Source organism: Coloeus monedula (assembly GCF_965178545.1).
Source record: "Coloeus monedula genome assembly, chromosome: 22".
NCBI lineage: Eukaryota > Metazoa > Chordata > Aves > Passeriformes > Corvidae > Coloeus > Coloeus monedula.
Window position 1 is genome coordinate 1075581 of NC_138802.1, and position 23001 is coordinate 1098581.

The 23001-nt window shown below is 46.5% G+C and overlaps 1 protein-coding gene across 3 annotated transcripts in view; it reads left to right on the forward strand.

The window, feature by feature from the left end:
* The window catches only part of RERE (arginine-glutamic acid dipeptide repeats), a 119000-nt gene that overhangs the window by 66979 nt on the left and 29020 nt on the right, over positions 1-23001 (forward strand). For all 3 annotated transcript variants that reach the window (XM_082295535.1, XM_082295534.1, XM_082295533.1), the window contains exon 10: positions 11307-11387. In XM_082295535.1, the coding sequence (XP_082151661.1) occupies positions 11307-11387 (81 nt within the window). The remainder of the gene's footprint in view (positions 1-11306; positions 11388-23001) is intronic.

A 23001-nucleotide genomic window follows, 5' to 3' on the forward strand; every position in this document is an offset into this window, starting at 1 on the left:
CAGAGCCTGGGAATGGATTACTTGACGTGGCAAATGTCTGTTTTGTTTTGGAGGAGTTGTTTGCTGTCTGAATGGCAAGTTGCTGTTCCTAACAAGATTGCTTTACAAACACAAAAACCCCAACCCCTAAAACAAAGCAAGTGCAGACAGATGACAGCGTTGTCTGCAACTTGACAAGATGATATTTGATTTTTCAATTTTTTTTTTCCCTGGTAGTTTGGGTCTCTGTCTGAGTCTTGACTTTGATTTTTTGTTTGAACACAGAGGCTGACAGCCCCAAACCCCCAAACTTTCTGAATGTCACTGCATTCTCTGTGTTCTGCCCAACAGCTTAGCTGAGAACTATTTAGTCTGGCCCAGTGGCCATTGCAGCAGCAAATGACAAAATGCTCTTCAAATGAGTGTAGTGACATAATTCCTATTGAAGAAATGTTGATTACTGTCACAATGTGGATGCTCTGTGTGCTTTAGTGCTCAGGGCTTATCTTTCTTGCACAACATAAGCAGTATGAATGCCAAAATACACCTCATTTGCAAGTGCTGTTTGCATGATAAATTTTATTTTTCTAATCTTCCCTATCAACAGAACCAATTTTTTTTTTAAATCTTTCCGATGACATAAAAATGCATTTTAATGAAGCAAATTATCAAGCTTTGTCTCTTCTGTGTACGAGCAGGGCGGCCACATTCAATTAGGCTGAAAAATGATCATTTGTTCTATTACAGGCTGTAACAGAGCACATGGAAAACCGTGATCCATCACCAGTTGCTCAGCTTTATGTTACTTAAATCACTTGCCATCCTGTCAGGGGCTCGGAATCCTCCATGGGAGCCATTATTTAATTTAAGTTTGTAAAGGTGTCACTTGTTTGATAATAGGCTGCTTCTGTAGTAGATGAATAGGGACTAAATATTCATCATTTTCTGCATCCATCCTGGATCCCTAATGAGTTACAAGGACAGCAGTGCCAGTAGAGCTAATGATTATAGTGCCATGAAAGGAATTTGACAGCAATAAGGACTTGATCTGGAGGGAAGCTCCACACCTTGCAGTGGGAAAAGGTTCTTCCCCCAGAGGGTGCTGGGCACTGCCCAGGCTCCCCAGGGAATGGGCAAGGCCCGAGGCTGCCAGAGCTCCAGGAGGCACGGGGTGGGATTGCTGGGGTGTTCTGGGCAGGGATCAGAGTTGGATCAATGCTCCTGAGGGTCCCTTCCAGCTCGGGACATTCTGGGATTCTGTGAATGCTGCTGGAGCTGGAAAGGCTTCCTGGCCGAGCCTGGCCCCATGCTGCTCGCAGAGCCAGCGTGAGGGGTTTTGTATGAGCTGCAAGGAGACTCAGATGTGGGTGTGGGAGAAAGCCGGGGTCTGTTCCTTGGCCACTGAGGAGCTCCACTCTGAGCCCTTCACAGACGGCCCCGGTTGGCCCCGCTGAGCCCCGAGCAGCTCCTGGGAGCCCGGAGTGCCGTGGGTGCCGTGCCCAGCCCTCCCTGCCCGTGGGGAGCTTCCCTCTCCTTTCCCCGTGTTCAGAGCTGTGTCACAGTGCTGATCTCTGCCCAGGAGGCTGCAGTTAAAAACTGCTGCTCTCTGCTCCTGCCCAGCGTTGGTTTTGTACTTTGTGCCTCGTGGTTTTGACTGTTTTGTGGTGAGGGCTCGCAGAGCTTTTGGCTTTGTGGTTGTGCTTCAGCTTTTACAGCCTCTTGACACCTCCCCTGCTACCCCTGTGCTTGTTCCACCGTGGGTTTCCCTATCCTTTTGTTCTTCCCTCCTCCCCCCAGCCCTCTCACAGCATCCCTCAGATTTATATGGCTTTTAGGCTGCGTGGGGAGATTGATCAGCCAGGCTTTATGCATTTAGAGGAGCTGATAAATGACATGGCAGCACATTCCCCTCCACTGCTCTGGAATAACTTCAGCGCTCAAATCAAACATCCCATTTGCCACAAATTGGGGAAGGCAAAGAGGGCACCTCTGGTTTATTAGGGTGCATATTTCATTTATCTGTTATGGGAGGTATTGTCCAGTTCTACGTGTCTGGGGAGGTAATCCCAGTCTCAGCACCACTTCCCCCTTGCCTCCCTTCCCCAATATCCACCTTCAAGGTTTCCTTTCCAGTGTTCGCCTTCATTGCAGCTGCATTTCTGGTCCTTCATTTTCAAATCTTCAATAATTTCCTCTCTTATTTGTGGTCCCTTTTCCACAACTGGCCCCATTCTCTCCCTCACTGAGGATGTGTCCCTCAGGCTGGAATTTGATTTTGCCATCACCAGTATTTCTTCTTTGCACACTCAGGTGTCTTTTCACTCCACTGCAGCTAGTGGCAGACTTACTCTGAGAGGAATTTAGGGAGTTTCCAGAGGTTGCCTGGTGTCATTTTGGCGAGGGTCAAAAACTGGAATTTGTATCTGAGTGCCTGAATTCCATCCTGGGCATCACTGCAGTCACAGCCCCTCTGTTAATGATTTACCTGGGAAGGCACCTACAGAAATACCTGCCTCTCTACAGGGATACTTTGCATTTTGTCTCATTATTCTTGGATTTGTTCATTGCTCCAAAGTCTGGGGGCTCTTGAAGTGCTTTTATTTGTTTCCTTCTGCCATTTGCATTAAAATCCCTGTTTGAGCAGAAACTGCCTCCAGAGTAATTGACAATAATGGTTGAAATCCCAAGGGAACAGCATTTCTGCAGTAAGGAACTTCCCCTGGAAACGCTGTGTTTGAGCCTTGAAGGATCACACAGGATATTTCCGGTGGCCTGAGTGGTGCTTTTTTGTGCTTGGTGTTTCAAATGGACCAAAAGGACCAAAAATGTCCCAGTTAGAGTCAACTCCAACCTTGCATAACAGTGGATGTGCATTTGCTGCACTTTGTATGGTCTGTGTAACAGAAAGAGGATATTCTGCTGGAAGAGATGGAGAAAAAGGCAATGTTCTGATGTTTAAGGAGAAAGCCTGAGTGGGAGTGTATTTTTGGGATTCAGAGTATGTGAGGAAAGAAAAAGGTCAGTATTCCCAGCTGATGCGTGAGAACCATTGCTCAGGAGGAGAGGGGGTCTGGGAGGACAGTGCTGTGCTCTCTTTCTCACTGCTTGGATGTATCTTTATCCCTGCTTTTGGCTCCTGTACCGTGACTGGTTCCATCATGTTCAAAAAACCCAACAACAATTGGAACTATGAATTATCGCTTTAGAAAATGCACTTGTACCAAGTCTGGGTGAACAGAAGTTTAAGAAATGAAAACAAATAGCTTTTTTCTTCTTCTATTTAGCTTGAAGTTTGCAGGTTGAGTGCTGAATTTCTTCTACTTACCTGTTTTAAAGGGAGGTACTTTGAGATGCCATGGGGGAAAGGAGGCATGTCCTTGAAAAGGAACATATCCAGCTCTTGCTTTTTAGTTGCTCTTTCGTTTTGATGTACAAGAAGGCTTTTTGTATATTAGCATTTTAACAGCAGTTTAAAATAACAATCAGAAATTAATCTCTTTGTGTACAGAAAAGGCAATCTGAAGTATAATCAAAAGCTTTCTGTTGTCTCTTGTCAGCAGCACATTGTTTTGCTTTCCTGGGTCACGAATGTGCCAGACCTTTGTTCTGTTTAACTCTTAGAAGGCACCTTTAAAAAAATCATTTATGTAAAAAAACACACTCAAATCACTTTAGCTTTGTTTTCAACACTGAGAAACTGTTGATTGCAGGAGACAGAGAACGTTTGATAGACTGAAAGCTCTTTTTTAAAGTCAGTGAGGGCAGTCTCCAGTCTGGGGGGGGCTTAAGGTTGGTGCCCACCCAAGGGGTGAGCCTGGGACTCGCTGTGTGAAAGCTGCTTCACTTGCCACAGCTTCGTGAAGATGAGGGCAGGGCAGCTGCCCGGGGAGAGCAGCTGGATGCTGCCAGACCTGGATCCGCCTGTCCCACCTGCACAGGTGGATCTGTCTGTCAGCACAAGCTCTGTCCTGGGCATTTCAATATGAGCCTGGGTTGGCCAACTGGATTTCTTGCTGGTGGAAGTGATTTTGATGAATGGAATGAGGAGCTGCCTGTCCGGGCTGCTGTTGGAGGACAGTCCCGAGGGAGGCCCAGCACTTGTTGCTCCCTTTGGAAGGTCCTCCTGCCACTCGCCCCTCTGTGCGGTGCCATTGGTTTGGAAAAGGGAATGCCTCCTCTTCGCGCTCTTCTGTTAGTGGAAAAGAGGAAATTGCAAACGGAGCAGGTCTCAAACAAGAGGGTTCATCTCTGCCTGCCTCTTCAGCCCCTGCTGAAATGTGGGACCATCGGCAGTGACATCACTGATAATGCCTGGAATAATCCAGGAATTGTTCTTCCAGGAGTCGAGGCTATTTATCCACCACCCCTTCCAGAGCTGCCGAAAAGGAAAGTCAGGTTTCCTTTTTTCCTGCTGCTGCTGCTGCTGCTGCTGCTTTAATGCCCAGGCAGGGTTTGATCCGAGCATCAGCTGCTGCCGTGGCACTGCGGGGCTGGGCTCGGGTCGGGTTTCTGACTTTATCTCGTTTAGGGGATCACATTTCTGCTGCCATACGCTGGGTGATCGCTGCCGGGTGATCGCTGCCTCCCGGTAACAGCCGGCAGTGGAATGGAGCAGGGAGCGCGTGTTCCTCACAAAAGCCTTTGGAGTTGGATCGTGCAGTCGCGCCCGGAGCAGGGGCGGGGAGGCACCGGGACAAGGCTGTCGGTGCAGCCCTCGGACATTTGTCAGCAGCTCCCATCCCTCCATCCCTCCGTCCCTGCATCCATCCCTGCATCCCTGCTGCACAGGTTGCCTGGCAACCCGGGCCGAAGCCGGCGGGGCCGGTGCCTCTCGGAGCAGGTCGGGGATGATTTATCGCGGGGCCGGGCAGGGAGGGCTTGGGAGCATTTTATCCGGGATGCACAGCCCAGAGCCGATAATCAGGGTGCAATTAGAGCAAACAGAAAGCTCCTCGTTTAGACATAATTGATTTTTTTTTTCCTGTTTTGTTTTCTCTTTCCCATCGAGACTCCCTCACAGACACAGGTACAGTGCAGAACGGGAATCGAAGCTTTGCCTGGTGCTTTGGGTGAACCTGAAATCTGTCTCTTTATAAAAATAGCTCTGGTAAAATCCTGATGGGAAAATACAGCTGGGGTCAGCACAAAAGGTTAGCAACACCCTGACAGCTCCAGGCCTGGGGTGAAGGAATAGCTGAGTTCTCCTGCAGCTCTGGAAACGTCTGAGAGCTGTTGTGTCACCTTCAATATCATGTTGCCTTTCATGCAGACTCTTGCATTGATCCCTGGCATTAAACAGAGGAGGGAGAGAGGAGTTTTGTAAACTGGCATTTGGGTAGTAGTTCGTGCTGTGGTCACATGGAGAACTCTCACCCCCTTGAAACATCACCTTCAGTAAAGTAAATGGGAGGAAACTGGGGCAGCCTTTAGGTTGAGGACCTCAGTTCAGCTCCTTCTGCTGGCTGGAGTCCTTTTCCCAGCCTAGTTGTGAAGAGGGATGGGCAATCCGTGCAAAGCATGTTGACAAGAGCATTTGTGTGTGTCTGAGAAGGCAAAGAGGAGAAAAAGGATGATGAATCCACTCTGACCTCCTGAATGGCAATATAAATACTTTATTGAAAATTCTAAATAAATGTGTTTGTAACCAGTAATCCTGCTCTGCATGCAATCTCATTTAGCCAACTGGGTATGCAAATGTGCTATTAATGTGTTTGCATCCAGTATAAATACACAAATCTAATCTGTTTATATATGTCATTTACACACAGCTGTGCTCACGCTCACTTAATACCAATATTTCCAGCCAGCGAGAGGTACCATGGGAGCTCCATTGTTCCCAACAAAAGCAGCTCCATGGAAGGGGGGTCATTATCATTGCAGGATCTTTTGGCATTCCCTCGAGGGAGGCTGTTAATGACTCTGGCTGTTGTGGGTACTCAGAGCACAGGCTGGGAGGTGCCTCTGCCGCCAAGCTTTGGGTTGAATCCCCCACACTTCGAGGCAGGCTCTCGTTTTTCAGTATAATTTTTCAGGAAAACAAAGCGATCCAGTTGGGAGGGGGGAGAGCAAATTGTTGGGCACCTTGGAGGCTTTCAGCTGATCTATTCCTTGTCAGTTTGTTTATAGAGGACACTTGATCTCAGGGGCAGATGGCCTGGGGAGTGTAAGGTTTTTGTCATGTGTGGGTGACCAGGGGTGCAGTCTGGAGAGGGGCTGTGAATTTCCAGTGGGAACATTCATGCCTTGCCATAGAGAGTGGTATCTAATGAATACCGTCAAAATATTTTGGTTTTCCGTGTCTTTGAGTGAGAGAACTTGGTGAAAACATAATTTTATTTTCAAAATACCACAAAAGTTAAAGGATAATTTTGTCTTGACACAATGGAATTATTTCATTTTAAAAAACTGTCAGGAAAATAAACAGAGCAGTATCTCTGATCTATCTGGTCTAGTGGAAGGTGCCCCTGCCCATGGCAGGGGGTTGTTTCTGCATGATCTTTAAGGGCCCTTCCAACCCAAACCGTTCTATGATTCTGTTAAAAGAAAGCTAAATTTGGGGTTAGGATGTATTTTGCACTATTTTTCACAATCTGCAGTTGAGAGGAGGTGGAAGCAGCCCCGTTCTCCAGCAGCAGGGCCTGAGTGAAGATCTAACACAGGTCTGTGTAAGAGCCACCTGATATCTTTAGGGTGGGTCTTCATAATGAAACTCTCAGGATACCTCTGTTTCCTCTGTTTGCTGTTAACTATGAAAACCCCATTAATTTTCCTAGCATATTCATTATAACACTTAAAAAGGCATATTAAATATGGAAGGTGGTGACAACTTCCATTGACATCTGCCTAGAAAACCTTGGGCCTTTCCAGAAATGCACTAAACCTATTACTTTCAAAATAGCAAAATCTTCCATTTTATTTGCTTAGAATTAAGGAAAAGGTTGAGAGAAGAACTTGCTGTTCTTGGATGTAAGCTAAAGAGGGCAATTATTTTTAGTTTGTTTTTTTTTTTACAAAGATTGAGAAATAAAATCCTTATTTCCCGGATTGAGAAAGATCAGAAAAGGCCCTGTGTGTTTGTAAATGTTTTGCATTACACAATGTTCTTCACTCATTTCCCAGGTGGAAGTCATAGGAGGGGAATGAAACAGCACATGGAATTTCGTAGAGAAAATCCATTTGATCTAAACTCGACTGAAGCACCACCTCAGAAGAGACACGTTAGTAGCAGTGATGAATTTGCAGGTTCATCAGAGTTGTGCTGCCTTTCTGCAGGTTTCAGTCGGAAATCCTAGCATTGATTAAACAGGTTGTCTTTGCAGTGGGTGTTACGGGTCCATGCTTTCAGCACCAGCTTTATTTGGGGTTTTGGAGGTAGAGGAGCACACTGGGAGCTCAGTTCCCAGTGAAAGCCGGAGTGCAGGATTTGCAGCAGCCAGTTCCTCCTGCCAGGCTGTAATCTCGGGATAATGGAAACCCTGACGCACGAGCTCAGCCCCAGCTCTGCACTGGCACTGCCAGCCCCGTGACAAACGTGCCAGCTGAGCTCTGTCAGGCACAGCATAATGGCTTTGTGTATCTTGTCAGGAGATTTGTTCCTCGGGATAAAATATGGGACCTGCAAGTAACACACAGGCAAACATTAACACGCTTGTTCCTTGTTCTCCCTGGGTTATTTATAGCTCCCTGTTTACACGCAGGATGCTGCAGCATCTAATGCATTTCATCAAATTATCAAATGGTATTAGGAGGCCTCGTGTTGGGGCTGGTCAATAGCCATGGAAACCACTCCATAAAGCAGAACTGCATCTGTCAGCACCGACCGCCCCACAAGCCATGGGATTTCCTAAAGCTGCTTCACAGCACTCATTATCCACAGCACTTTTTTAATTGTGGCACAGTTTGTCTTCAGTGAGCAGCACAGACAATAATGCTGACAGAATCCTGTCATAAGCAATCTTTTAAAGTTCAACAGAAGTGGTAAAATTGAAATGTTTGTCCTAAAAATCCAAATGATGTACTTGTAAAAATGAAACCACTGTGCTCCAAAGCCACTTCCACTTCTCATCTAAACTTATCTATAGGTCTGAGCCTCGTTGCTCCCCCAACCCTGTGTTGTGAGGCTATTTTAGCTTGGCAGCTGTTGCTCCCAGATGCCTCCTGTGAGCAGTGCAGCATCTCCTGCAGCATTAACACACGGACGTGGAATTCGGTGCATGTCATTTGGGCAGAGGAGAGCAAATTCAATCAGTGTCAGGCAGTCTGTTTTGTGAGACACTGGAGAGCAACAGGTCACCTCTGATTTGGTGTGCAACTATTTAGTTCTTTTATATTTAAAACCATTTTGAGGTCTGTGTTGGGCTTGACTTGGAGAAAAGAAGTAGCTGTTCTTGGTGCAGTGAGAATGGGACATGATGAATTAATGGAAGACTAGACTAGGAAGGAAAATCTGAAAATGTTTTTAAAAATTAATTGTTAAGCTTTAGGATTTCTGTCTCAGTTTCTGAAATTATTTTTGTGTGCTTTGTATATTAAGAAGGGTCCCTCTCCTGCCTTTCCAAGAGGCACAAAGCTCCTTTATAGTTGGATACCTCACAGTGCCTCAATGGCCCAGGGATAATGCTGCACGACATCAGTAAAGGTGACAGCAGAACTGCCCAGAAGGATTGACTTCATTCCTACTTGGAAATTTGGAACAGCATTCCAAGGTTCCTCCAATTCTGTTATTTAGATGGGCTCTATGCTAGGCTTGCATTCCCAGTAGTGATTTTTGACATTCCAGGGGGTCAAAGGAAAACAGTTCGTCACAGGCTTTATTAATAGAGTTGAATCACAACACAAACCAAATATAAGATAGTTTGGTTAAAAGGAATCTTAAAAAATAAACTAAATGGTCCCCTAAGAAATTCAAGTGCATCTTGGGCAAAATAAGGAATAGGCAGTTGGGTGTTCTCATTTTATGCCAGACTGCGCTCTCTCTCCTGTTTCCCTGAGCTGTTCCATCATTGATTGGAATGTTCCAGCTCTGGTTTCTCCTTATTCCCTACAGCTTTTTCTGTCACCTTTTCCTGTGTGTACTGTGAAGTGGTGCTGCAGGGGCACCGTCCCTCTGTTCCAGCCCAGGAGGCAGCGATGGCAGAGCCAGGGACTGAGAGCACCCCACAGTTCCCTTTGGAGTGCCTGCCTTTAGGTGTTTCTCCATTTAGTTGGTTTCCATCCTTTGTGAATTCCTGCAGACAGGGATTGCACTGCTCTTTGGGATGTGGGGAGAGGTGTTGGGGTGTGTTTGTCACTGCTGCTGCCACCTTCCTTTGCCCAGAGCACCAGCCAGAGGGTTGTGGTGCCAGGGCAGTGGTCCACCCACCCCAGCATAATGAGAATTCCTCGGGAAAATTCACATGGTAAAAATGAGTATATGAGTGCTTTAGGGACCAGCTTTTCTCTGTGGGCACTCAATGTCCTGCTCTGTAGGTACCTGCGTGACTTCTGCCTGTGTCTGCAGGCTGGTACCTTGCTATCAGTAAAATTTTCCGTGTTTGGGAGCTCTGGCACCCCTTAAACGCTTCAATTCCGGGTGCTGCGTTGGCTGCTTTGAAGGAGCAGGTGGGTATGAGTAAATCACGCACTGGAAGGGAGTGTAATCTCCAAGCCTTTACAACTGGTGGTTAATTCTCGTCTCCGTGCCCCTGGGCACGTTCTTGGCAAATTCTGCAGTCTTGTAGGTTTTGAGGGTCAGGGTTAGGTGAGGATAGATCCCTGTGGGAGCAAACCCGCAGAATCCTGAGCAGGAGGTTCTGGAGAGCCTCTTCGCTCGCATCCAGGGTTGTGGTGGGGGCTGCTGAGGTGCTGAGAGCGCTGTTTGAGCAGTGAATTAACCTTTCTGGGATTCCTGATGCCCTTCACAACATAGAAGCCTCTGATCACTGCCTACCTCCTTCAAGCAGGTGTTTGCAAAAAGATGTGATCCAAATTACATGAAGCCAGTTTGAGGCTCGTTTCTCTTTAGGGAATTATAAAATCTCATCTCCCTCCCTTCCCTGGAATAGTAGGGCCCATGTACTCAACATCCATTATCTTTTTTTGCAGGCAGAATTTGTTATTTACTCGTTGTTTATACCTGTGCTCAGTGTTTACAGGAATAGAAAAGGCCTTCTATTTTTTTGCTTGTTTCTTTATAGCGAATTATGAATTCTTATTTCCCTCCTTTCCCTAGAATACGAGGGCCCACATACTCAACATCCCTTACCGGTTTTGCAGGCAGAATTTGGTATTTGCTTGTTGTTTATACCTGTGTACGGTGTTTATAGGAATGGAAAAAAGCCTTTTTATTTTGGTGTACATAGGAAAGGATGAAGTCCTTCTCTAGAAAGATTGTCCCTACCAGAGAAAGGCACTTTGTTTAGTCTTAAATCTCCTGGTACCGGTTCGTGCTGGGGGTCGTGAGGGGGTCGTGGCCGTGCCCCCCGGCTGGTGCCCCCCGGCCGGTGCCCCCCGGCCGTGGCTGTACCGAGGGAAGGTGCTGGGGAGAGGACGAGCAGGAGCAGAGCAGGGAGCGCTGCTGGCGGCCGGGGGCCGCTCGGGGCCGGGGAGCCGCTCAGAGGCAGCGCCGGGGGCCGGGGCCGGGCGGCGGCTGCTGCCGGGGCTGCCGGGGGCGGTGTCGGGGCCGAGCCCGGCGGGCGGAGGAGGCGGCGGCGGCGGTGCCGGGGCCGGGCCCGGGCCCGCGGCTGAGGGGGGCCGGCGATCCAGGCCGCCTTTTGCGGCGCGCCCCGCGGAGCCGCCCGCCCAGCCCCGCCGCCATCACACGCTGGGCGCCGCCGCCTCCGCCCGGCCCTGCGCGGCTGCTCCGCGGGCTCGGCTCCGGCTCGGCCCCGCTCCCGCTGCCTGCCCGGCCCCGGCCCGCTGCGAGCCCCGCCGGAGGAACGCGGGGGCTGCGAACCTTTAACCCCTGCGGCACCTGCTCGGCGCCCCGAGCCCGGCGCTGCGCATTTCCCTGCGCTGCCCGGCCGCCGAGCCGGCCCGGAGCGGCTCCGGCAGCGCCGACTGTGGCACCGACTGTGGCACCGACTGTGGCACCGACTTTCGTGAAGCTCCGAACGCTGGAAGTTGGACGTGGAAGGGGGATGCGGTTGGGATTTTTCGGTGTCTTTGCTAAGCCTTTCCCCCGTTCGCAGCCGTGTAGGTGCGTTCGCTTCCCCGACAGACCTTGGGCTCCGAGCGCCGCTCGGCTCCTCTGCCGATTCACAGCAGCCGTTTGGGGGATTTTAAAATCTTTTTTAAATAATTTTTTCTTGCTGCTGTTGACACGCTGTTTTTGTTATCTTTTATCACAGAAGCGGTTTATTAAGGGGTTGAGGCAGTACGGCAAGAACTTCTTCAGAATCCGAAAGGAGTTGCTTCCCAATAAGGAGACCGTAAGTACATTTGGACTTTATGTAATTCGCTTTTTCTCTCGCTGCTTCGCTGTTTGATCTTGCGAAACTCTTTCCTTTTTACCCCGAATTCTCCTCAGATAAACGGAAGAGAAATCCACAGCCAGCCAAGGCAGCTGCTGATTTTTAGTGCAGATTTTAGGTCGTGGGGTATGAAAGATGTTACATAAAATAATCGTCATGGCTGGACGGAGCCACTGAGCCTGGGTGAAGTGTATTTATGGAGACCAAATCTAATTTTAAATTCTGACATTATGACGGGATAATACATTCTGTGTCACCCGGTCGGACTCGAGTGGCATCGGGTAATTAAAGAAAACCTAAACCAAAACAACACCCGGTGGGACCGGGCAGCCCGAGGTCTGCGCTGCGCCTGCGACCCGCACGGTTCCGGGCTGTGTTTAACTCTTCCCGTTCCCTGGAACTCGTGTGCGGGGATGGATCCGTGGCTCTACGAACTTCTCAGGGTTATGTAACCCTATCACTGCACCCAAAATCCCGGCAGGGCTCCGGGGACACGGACAGGGACTGGTGGGGGGCTCCTGCAGAGGAGACGGTCTGGGAAGTCTTGGGAACCCAGTCGCTTTTCCATTTGTCCTAAAAGAGCTTCGGTTTCTGTTGTGGAGGTGTCCTTTACCTGCGGGGAGGGTTTGGGAAAGTGGTTTCGGTTTTGTTCTGGATTTAGAAGGGAGGTAGCTTCTTGGAAATGGAGTTGGACTATTTTCTAGCAGTATGTTAGCAATCTGGAAACCGCTGATTTAAAGCATCACTGATTGTTTAGACTTCTGTACGTGGTGTGGAGTCTGGATGTGCACCGGGGAAGAGTATTGCTGTAAAAATATTTTAAAACCTCTCAGTTTCTGTAGGATGTTTCCATTCTCCTCTAGGAGGTTCTTGTGAGACAGTGCTGTGATAACACAAATCTTTGGGTGGTAAATAGTAACACTGTGTGAGTTAAAAAGGAAGGGGAGGATGAGGCAATTACAAGTTCACTCATTTTGGTGAGAAAGAAAACTTAAATTGCAGATCAGGTGTTGGTGGACTTGAGCATTCTGTTGGATTTTGAGGCATGGAGGCCCAGTGCTGGAAAGGTGGCAGCTGGGAAGGAAAGCTGGAATAGTATGGATCTTATCAGCATCTGACAAACCCAACACATACCATGCCTTTCCTCTTTTCTTCAGAATATCTCCCAGAAAGGATTTAGAACAAATCAGTGTTTGCTTTTAGAAATGAATTCTGCTGATGGTAAAGTTACTGAGGGGCAAAAGTCCTCTTCTGAGTTTGAATTACAGCAACTGTGAATTATATTGCGTTTTTACAAATTTAAATTTATACTTTAAATATGAAACGTGGGGGGTTTTTTGTGATGGAGAAAAACATTTTGCAGGGGAAGGAAAAGAAAAACGGAAAAATGGAGAGTTGGGGGCAGGTGCCTGCCCCTGTTTGTGCTACTTAACTTCTTACATTGGAGCTTGGAGAGCAGGCTTAGGGTTTTTGTAAAAGTTTTGCAAGTGGTGTTAAACCTCACACAAGCTCTCATTTTTCAAGTGTTATATTTTTGTTTCATTAGGTCTTAATTTTTTACTACAGAGAAGACTAAATATTAAGTCTGAGCTGTGGGAAGTATCATGTTGATGGGTTTGGGCTCAGGGATTTTTTTAGCCCCTGTGGTAACTGATCTACAAATAACCTTTGACCTACAACAGGTTGTTTATAATCTCTGCTTCCTATTTTTGCCCACAGGCCTCACTTCTGCTTTCTGTAATTCCCAGTCTTTTTCAGCCAAAATGTACAGCAGTTTTGCTACAGGAAGACATTGCAGAATAAAGGCTGCAGTAAATATTTGGCTGTCCAGTTTTGCTTGTGTACCTTAAAGTGGAATAGTGAATAATGCAAATGACAAGGCTGTGGGATTAATTTGTCTGCATTTTTTCATCACCAGAATAATTTCAGATACTTTGCCTGCCATTTTTCTGTTGCAGTGTGAAGTAATCCTGTAGCAATTCCAGAAATACCAGAAAAAGGCTTTATTCTCCTGTTTAGCCTCCTTATTAACATGAGATGAAACTCTAAAAAGTTACTATATTGATGCAAAAGCACTAAAGCAACTTCCAGGTACTTAAAGATGGGTCACGGGCACTCTTGGAGTGTCTTGCCCTGGTGGCTCAGGATGTCTGATTTATTAAAGAGTTTTCCTTCCTGGTCACTGAAGGCTGTGGGGAGGGGAGCCAGGGGGTTTTGCCTGTGCAAACCCCACTAAAAGTTAGATCTCCTTATTATCATGATTTTGATAAAATGTGTCCTTTCCTAGACCCTTCACTGGGGGAAAATGCTCCACGAATACCACCCTAAACCCCTTGGCTGGAATATAGAAACAGTGGAAGGAAAGGAATGCAACAGAAACACAGAATTCTTGTAGAGACCAGGCCTATTTTATGTTAGCTCAAGCTGGGGCTGCTGTGCACAAAGTCAGGATATAGAGGTGAACATGACATTGTATTTCTTTTCTACTTTGGGAAGGTGTAAAGTGGCTTTGGTGAGAGATGAGAATTAGGCCATCCTGTACTGAGCTTTCACAAGTGTGTTAAGGAATGCCCTATTTGAGTTGTGCCTTGGCTTTTTTTTTCCCTCCATAGTTAAGGTGCAATATCTTCTAAGAAAACCCTGTATTTGTCAGTGTGTGTTTTACCTAGTTTAACATAGTTTTCCAGCGTTTTTTAAATTATTTCTTCTAAATGAGTAATCCTCAAGAAAAAAGCTTTGCGGGGGAGAATGTCTGTTCCATATCAAAGGTGTGTTTGTTTGGGTCTTCACTCCGCTGGTTTATGTCACATTTCCAGTTTATTTCCATGTTTATGTCCAGGAGGGGTTCTCAGTGTAAATAACTGCAATGGATCAAGAAAGGTGGTGCTTTAATGTTGGATCAGTGTTAACCTTCTCACACTCTGGGGAAAAAGTGCCTCCATGTAGAGGAGCCGTGAGATTTTTAAATGAAACTTGTGAAACTTCTTTGGGTTTGCACTGAAATACACCTTCTCTATTTCCATGTATCCTCCTTCCTTTATCTTCCCCTGAGTAGCTTCCCCGTAGTTGCAGCTGTGGTTGCCTGACCCAGGTGATGAACGGTGCTGCTCTCCTCTGGTTCCTGCTTAGCAGCACTTCTGATTCCTCTTCATGGGAAGAAGGAAATTTTGGAGGCTTTTCTGTGACATGAGCAGTTTTCAATAATTACTTTCATTTAAATTCCCATCTTGTGAGATTGGAAGGTGCACAGCTGGCAACAGTTTTCTTAACTATCTGCTTTGGCTTTAAATGTGGTTTTATTCCCCTCCTACCCACCCATTTTGGGATAATTTGCTAAAACTTTGTGATAATACAGGATTTTCCGAGTATTTAACATTCTCCTCTGAATTCTTTAGATGATTACACTGAGCTACTTGAATTTGAGAGTTTTAGAAGCACCAGCATTGTGATAGGCCTGAGATAAAGGTACTTAAATGCCTCCAAGGTTGGGGATTGCCTTTCTGTGTTCATGGAAACAGCTTAACTCTGTGTTGGCTACGCGGGAGGTAAACAGAAACACGGGATGGACGGGAGCTTGTGCAGAGCAGAGACTCCACCAGGGCAGGAGCAGGAGGGTGCCAAGTCCTGGTGTCACCTTGCTGGGATCCAGAGCTGGGTCCTGCTCCTCAGCCTGTCCTTGTGCTGCTCTCTCAGAAATGTCTCTGGAAGCCTCAGGGTGCACTTTCAGTTTGTTTGAACTGTTCAAGGCCACAGTCCCAGCAGAAACAAATTGTTTCCCTGTGGCTGAGGTTCCTGCAGCCTGCTTTGGGGCAGGAGTGTTGTCTGACCAGTGGAACTCCCACCTCGTGCCCCCAGAAACAGGGCATATGTGTGACTGTTCCTTTAGCGGCCCTTCCTAGGTTCAAAAGTGATATCCTGTTATCCTGCCAGACTGTCATGGCCTTTGCTGCAGCTGAGTTGAGATTCTGGAGCCACCTTGTCTTTCTTAGGGATGGGCCTGAGCACCGTGGGTCCTTCTGCACCTTCTGAGAGCTGGGGTGGCAGCGCTGTGGATGTTCTGAGGCTCTCCAAAGGCTGCTGTGTTCTCCAAGGACAGTTCATGGTGCAGTGCTGTGGGCATGGTCCCTGTGCCCGTCTCTCCTCCTGGCAGGCTCAGCTCCTCCCTGGGCCCTGCTTGCTTAGCAGGAAGCCCAGGAGGAGGACAGTGGATCTTTGTGCAGGCACGCCGACTCTGGGCTAATTCTGGTTTGAATTTCCCTGTTGGGCACGTAGGTATCTGTGGTGTGGGTGATTTTTGGTTTGGCTGCTGAGCGAGAGATGACAGAGTGCAATCGAAAGATCTTGCCTCTGGGTGGATGCTCCTTTATGTAGCTCTAAAGCACAGTGTAAACAGGAGTTATGGATATTGGCTGTTTCCTGAGATTGAAATACCTGCAACGTGCTGTATTTATGCACATAAGAACTAAATATGCATCATTTCTTTAGGAAAAATGGTCTCTCTTCTGATAGTAAAATCTTTCTCCTCAAATTAAATGCTGCTGGGACTTAGCTCAGAGACTAAATAAGCTGTGCTCTGTTAATGTTAGGAGACAAAACGAGTGCAGTGTGAGCTTTCAGCATAAACTTCTGTTTAATTTTAGATTGGGGTTTAGATAAACAATTTTATTCTTGCCTCATTAATGCTTAATCTTGTGTTACATAATACACAATATTGGCTTCCTGAGTAGCTCTTAAATATAGTGCAAATGTGTAGTAGCTGAAAGGTCAGTGCAGTTGCCATATGTGCGGGCTGGCAAGGTGTCTGTCCCCTCTGAGGACAGACGGAGCCCTCCTCATGTCACTCCTCATGGCAGCCAGCAGCCTCAGGAATATTTGTGCAAGACTCTCCCGAGCATCTGAGAGGTACAGCTTCTCCCTCGACACAATTGTTCAAATAGCAGTGTGCCTTTGATCAAAAGAGGAGGATAATTAGATGAATATCTCTTGGTCTGTTGGTATAAAGTGATTACTTAGCCCTACATTGGCTTTTTAATATTTGCATTTAGTGGTGAGCCTTGTTTGTAGCAGGAGCTGCGTTGTGGCTGTGGCGTGGGCTTTATCCCTGCTCTGCTTTCCCCGAGGAAATCTGGTTTATTTGAGGCCATATTCCCCTAATGATGGAATATTAATACAGTGCAGTCAAGGCTTATTATTTCCTGCCTTGTCTTTGCTGAGGGAGCATTCAGAGAGGGACAAGCGATGGAAGCCTTTTCTGTTTGAAAGCTGAACCTTTTTCTGTAATAACTTGTTCTAGCCTGGTTGCAGTCAGAGCTGAAATTTTCCATTAGAGTTTGAAGCGACTGCCAACATAAACAGCCACTGCTGCTTTTCATTTCATCCTGCTCGCTGCTGCTGCTGCTTCCAGAGCGTGGCCATTGCAGGCAGAGGGGTTTGCTCTTGTTCAGACAGGGGCTTGTGGGCTTCACATTTCTCAAATGATTTCAAATGATAGGCTGAGACTTTTTTCTTTAGTCACAGCAAATATCCTACTGGGCTTCAGTCCAGTTAGAAAAAGGGGCAGAGGCTGCAGTTGCTTTTCCTGTGTAAGTGAAACCACTGAATCATTTGCATAACAAACTCTTCTGGAGGGAACGTGCTGCTGGTTTGGTTTTTTTTTCCTGTTTTTGTGAGGTGGCTGGCTCAGCTGGTGGAGGAAGAGCATTGCATTAATGTCTGACTCCAAGGTGAGGCAGTGTGCTGCGGCAGCTCCCAGCCGGGCACCTGGTGCTGCTCACCAGGAGCAGGATATGGAAAGCCAAGGAATGTAATGAAATGCTGAGCTCATAGGAGCTGAGCTCAGATGGAGATACTCCTGAATTTAAGTGGCTCTGAGCTGAAAGCTGTTTGCAGAGGGATGTTCAGTGTATGTGTTCACTGTGATCTGGTTTGTTTTCAAAAGTTTAACTGTTAAACCTATTGCAAATGTCATAACTTTATTGGATAATAAACCAGGAGGTTTGGAAAGGTCTTTAAAGAGACATAAAGGTTTAACTCACACACGCCATGGTGTCTTTCTTCATCTCTAAAACTGATTCCAGGTGTTGAGGTGAGTACAGCTCCTGGCAGACTTGGGCCACAGCTCCATGGTTTACCCATGTGTGTTCCTTTTCAGTTCCCTTTGTATTCCCGAGTGTATCCTTTGAATTCCCATGTCCTGGAGGTGCATCTTGCCTGGCTCTGAGCAGCCCTTTCACCTGGCCTGTGCTTCGTGTGTGTGCTCATTGATTAATGATTCATTAATGACTGGCTCCAGCTTCCAAAGACCAAAATACCCTTTCTCAAACCTGCCTGTCTCAATTCCAGCTGAGCAAGTAAAACCAGAGAAAGAAAGTACCTAATGTGCTTTGTTTTTATTTGTTTCAAATCTCTTTAAGTGTTCTCTTAAGAGAATAAGAGGATTAATTTTCAATTGTATCGTTTTACTTTTGTATTCCAAAGGTAATTTACAGCGTCATCAGCTCAACAAATGAGCTGCTTACTTGACTTTCTTCCTAAGAAACCCCCATCGATGAAGAGCATAAAAGGAGAAGGTGTGTTCACTGTGCCAGCTGGACTCTAGAATTGAGTTTAGCATGGGCAATAAATCAGCTCTGCACTCGAGTGGCTTTTTTTTATTATTTTACATTACAAGATTGGATCTCATTGTTTATTTTTCTCTGAAGGTTTAGAGGTAGGTAGGAGTAAAATATTGTTGCAAGTAAAAGAGGGCCATTAGGCAATTGCATTGAGTTCTGTCAGGGAGCCAGGAAGGACAATTCCTGCTTTGTAGGGAAAAGTCTGTAGTCAAAGATACAAGCCAAGATTATTTGGGTAATTGATACAATATTGTCTGAGTCTTCCTCAGCAACTGAGAGAACACAATGCTGCTCCTCAGAGTTCTGTTCCATTGCATTTTCCTTACTTTCTGTTTATAGTTCACCATCCTAAGGAATTTGGGTTTGTTTATTTTCCTGTTGTGAATTCTCTTTTGCATCTGTGCTGAAGGGTATATGTGACTCTGGTTTAAATGCTTTTGTTCATCAACAGCTGTATATTTATTCTGTATTTTCTTTTCCCTGTGAGAAAAACCAGCAGCTTTTCTTCTTCCCAGGCAGTTGTCAGATTGTATCAAATACTCAGACATCAACCCTGAGGTCCTATGAATTGCAGGTACATAAAATAGGTGTCTGGTGAAGGATTTGTGCAGTTTATTTTCATGGTTGAGTGTCCCAGCCTGGCAAGACTCTTTTCCACAGCTGCCATGCATCAAACCCTTCCTGTTGTTTGTTCCCCATCCAGTCGGTGACTGAAGGTGTGCTTTAAAACTTGAAAATGGCTTTCAGAAAGGCAAGAATAAGGCATGTAAGCAGCAGTGCTGTTGGTGGGACATCCTGTCCTAGAACAGTGCTAATGTTATAAAATGTGGGTAACTCCTTGAAGAAATGAATCTGTATAATCCTGCCTGGGGACTGACTTTTGAAATGGCTTAATAGAGAAATGCTCTCCAGGTAATCCTCTGTGTGCTACTCACTGTGTGTATTTACAGCATGTGACACAGAGATTACAGTTTCAAAAGCTATTGCAGCAGTTTGCTTTGAATTTTGGAGTTCAAGGAGTAAATAAATACAAACAGCTTGGACTTCTTGTGAGTCGTGTTCCAGGGGAGTCAGAGGAGTTCTGCAGAGCAGAGTTTGGTTCCTTAGCACACACAGGCAGGAATTGTCCCTGGCTTGTGTGGGCTTCACAGGGCAGCCACTTGGGGCAAAGGATTGTGCACTGGGAAAAAAATTCTCTGTTGGCAGAGAATAAAATGAGCTTTGAGTGTGTCTTGCCTGCCACAGAGCATGGAATGAACTTTATTCTTACACGGAGATCACCAGGCTCAGTCATCACCTCCAACCCCAGATGGCCCCGTAAGGACAGCACCCAGTGCCTTCCCCTGGCACCAAACCAGCCCCAAACACATCAGTCACTCCTAAATACCCTGTGATGTGCTGCTGGAACTGCACTGGGGGAGAAGACAATAACAACTCCAGGAGACAGATGCACTCATTTTGTCAGTTTTGTTTCCAACCAGCTGTAAAAAAGAAGCAGTGCTTGATTACTGGGGGTTTTTTGCTGCTTGGTTTTTTTTCATGCCAAGGAAGACTCCCAGGAATTACAGAGATGGTGGAATGAAGTGAGAGTGGGGAGTTAGAATAGAGGCTGTGCCATAGGGGAGGTAAAGCAGTTTGTGGATAGAACTGGCTCTGCAAGCACAAGAAACATTTAACATCTCACGTTGAAATCTGCTGCATTTGCTTTTGCTTTGTTTTTCCTTTCCATTCTGTATGTGAAGGAAAAATGCTTAGGAGTGTGATAGAATTCAGATTGTCAGCACATAAAAATGCTGGTGATAACTTCTAGGTGAGGATGATGTTCCTTCAGATGAACGTGAACCTCTCCTGTTCCCTCCCAGCAGCTGGGAAGGGAGGATTCCTGTTCTGCAGGGGGCTGGGGTGGCTGTAAGTCTCAGCCATAGCCCTGCACACCTGCACGATGGTGGATTTATGGATATGTGGGATGTGGAGGGGTTCCTTTCCCTGCCAAAAGGTGCATTAATGTCTCCTGGTGTGTGGAAAACAAAACTGTGAAGCTGTGAAATGCTCAGGCTCTGGGTTTCCCACTCTTGCTCATGAGAAGAAAGGATCTGGCAAGGCTGGGATCCCCCATATGTGGTGGTTTTGCCTTTTCCTTGGAGTCAGGAGGGACTGCATCCTGCTGCTGCAGCACCACAGTCCTGCAGGAAAGAGATCCAGCCCTCCTTCACTTCTGCTTTAGCTGGTTAAGAGGGTACAGGTGATGTCACAGCAAACACTGAGTGATCAAAGCAGCTTCCACAGAAAACCTTACGCTTTTTGCATCTCTTTTTTTAAATCCTAGACTGTTGACAGGCGTTTCCTTCTGATTCAGCTCTTTCAAGGTTAAATTTGTCGATTTCCCTTCTCATTGCAAACTCCGTGAGCTTTGGGGCTGGGGAGGTGGAAGGGAAGGAGCTGCTTTCACAGTAATTGCTGTGTTTAGGAACTTGGAGTCTTAAGAAACAGACACAGTGTTACAAGAATGATGACAAAATCCCAGCTGCTGACGGTCCTGGTGGTTGGGAAATCCTTCCTGACTCCGGCCGTCGGGGATGAGGAACATTGGCAGGGAATATTGTTTGTTTTAACGCTACCAAACTCCTGTACAGCAGGAAGAGATCTGGCATGAAAAAGGTGCTGATAAGTGCTTTTATTGCCATGGTGAAATAGTTTGTTCTTGGGTGGAACAGTTGAGCTGATCCTCCCCCTCCCCCAGACACTTTCTGGGCTCCCTTTTCCCTTGCAGTGCCCCTGACACAAACGGGAGTTATTTTGTAGGATGCCTCCAGACCCTTCAAAGAGAGGAGAGCACATTCCAGGTTATAAACCAGCTCTCTCCTCCTGCAATCTGAGAAGTCCTCCCTGTTGTTTAACCCGGAGCCTGCTTTGTGCCTCTTGTGTAAAGCACCAGGACATCCCTCAGGAACTCTTGATTTATTTTGCTAACTCTGCCCTTCTCTGTGGTTCACAAACCTCTAATGGGCTGTGAAGCTCCAGCATTTCTGAGTTGAACAGTAGAAGTTTTAAGAACCTCCTCTACTACATGAAAGACTTAACACTTTCCACATGCTGGGTTTTTGGATCACGAAAAGCTGATCTCCTACAAATAGAGTTTGTAAAGCTGAGGCATCCTGGGCCGGGCTGGTTAATGCTGTTGTGAAACTGGGGGCAAGGAAAAAAATGCAGTGAAAACTCCGGGCTTTGGGCCAGCAAGGAAGGTCTGATACAGTGAATGTGTTTCTGTTGCCCTTTGTTACTGTTGAGTTTGATTAGCTTTGTTTCTGGTAAGTTTAATTACAGTTCTTTTTTATTTTTATGGCTAAGGAGGGGATCCTTGCCAAAGCTCGAGCCTTTCATTACCTCAATTGCAATGAGAAGGAACCGGAGAAATAAATCATGCCACCTCCCCAACAAACAAGCCAAAGTAAAACCAAAAGAAACCCCACTAAGCTATAAACCCAACCCTTTCCTCTCTCCTTGCCCTGTTCCTGCAGTTTTCTACTTTCCATCTGTTATTTTCCCTTCCCTGAAGTTTCTTTTAGGCTTTTGGGGTTGAGGGTGAATTTACTTTGTGCCGTAAGTTGTTGTTTTGCCTGGGCAGGGTTCTTCACCTTTGGTTGTTGTGCGTCACTGGAGCTTGTCTGGCTCCTCTGCAGTTTTCTGTCACACACACAACACTTCCTACATGGATTCCTTGAGTGCATTGCAGGAACACAGCTGGGATGGAAAATGACTTAAACTGGGGGAACAGAATGGACAGAAATGGGAGGGGTTTGGTTTGGACCCTGGTTTTGTTCTGCAAAACCTTGTCCGTTGAGATGTGATTAAAACTATTTGCCATAAACCTTGCACATCTGGGCTCTAAAAGAGCATATGGAAAAATGCATTTCTCCTGATCCCACTGCCAAACTGTAGAACAACTCTGGGTTGTTTAACTGGACCTTAACCTTGCTGTGGAGAAGTGACAGGGACAAAGGCCTCCCTCCCTCAGTGCTGTGCTGAAGTTGTATTGATTTAACAATTCCAGCTCATGTTCTTACTCTGTGCTATTTGATGGGATAAATTTTTTTTCTTGTTGTTGTTGCCTGGCTTTATAAAAACATTGTTTTTTTGTGAGCATGAGAGCTTCTGAAAAGAAATTGTCTGCTCACTGTGGGCATAAAACTCCCCTTCCTATCTGCCGCTTATTTATTCTATATTAAGGTTCATAGTGGTTTTGTTTCAGACAAATCTGTGTGCCTTAAACTTGAAAGACTTTAAAAATGGTGGAAGTGATTTTCAGCTAAAGGATGAAGAGGAGAGAAGTCTTGATGGATTTGAGTAACCAGAGAGTTGTAACCCAGCACTGCCCGGGAGATATTTGGAAATCCTGCATTTACTTTGAGAAGGTTTTATTTAACAGGAATGTAGCTGCTGTAGAGAAACATGGATATTGTGAGCTGCTGGTTGTGAATGATCCCACTTGCCCCTCTCTCCTGACTGTTCTTCCACGGAGCACATTAATAGGGCTGCTGAAACAGACCCACGGGGCTGTTCCGTGTGTCAGTGAAAATCCCCCTCCCATGTCCCACCTCCTCCAGGCAGTCCTTTACAGCCCTCATCCTCTGTTTGCACAGTCCTGAGTCACAGCTCTGCCGTGCTGGCATTTACAGACTGCAACTGCACACATTTTCATTGCTTCAGCAATTAAGTAATACATAACAAATCCTGTGAATCAGCTCTCAATCGCTGGGTTTAGGTCTTTATGTCTGAGCCAAACCAGCATTAAGGGTTTGGATTTCTTTGAGCTGCCGAAGTTCTGCTTTGACCTTTTCAGGGGAACTTACATAGCAAAGATATGGGAAATGTTTAAAACTTGGGTTTGGCATTATGTTTGACTGCTTTAGTTGTCATCTCTGAGCTGAAATTGTGGATGGAATCCTGCAGGCTGTAGA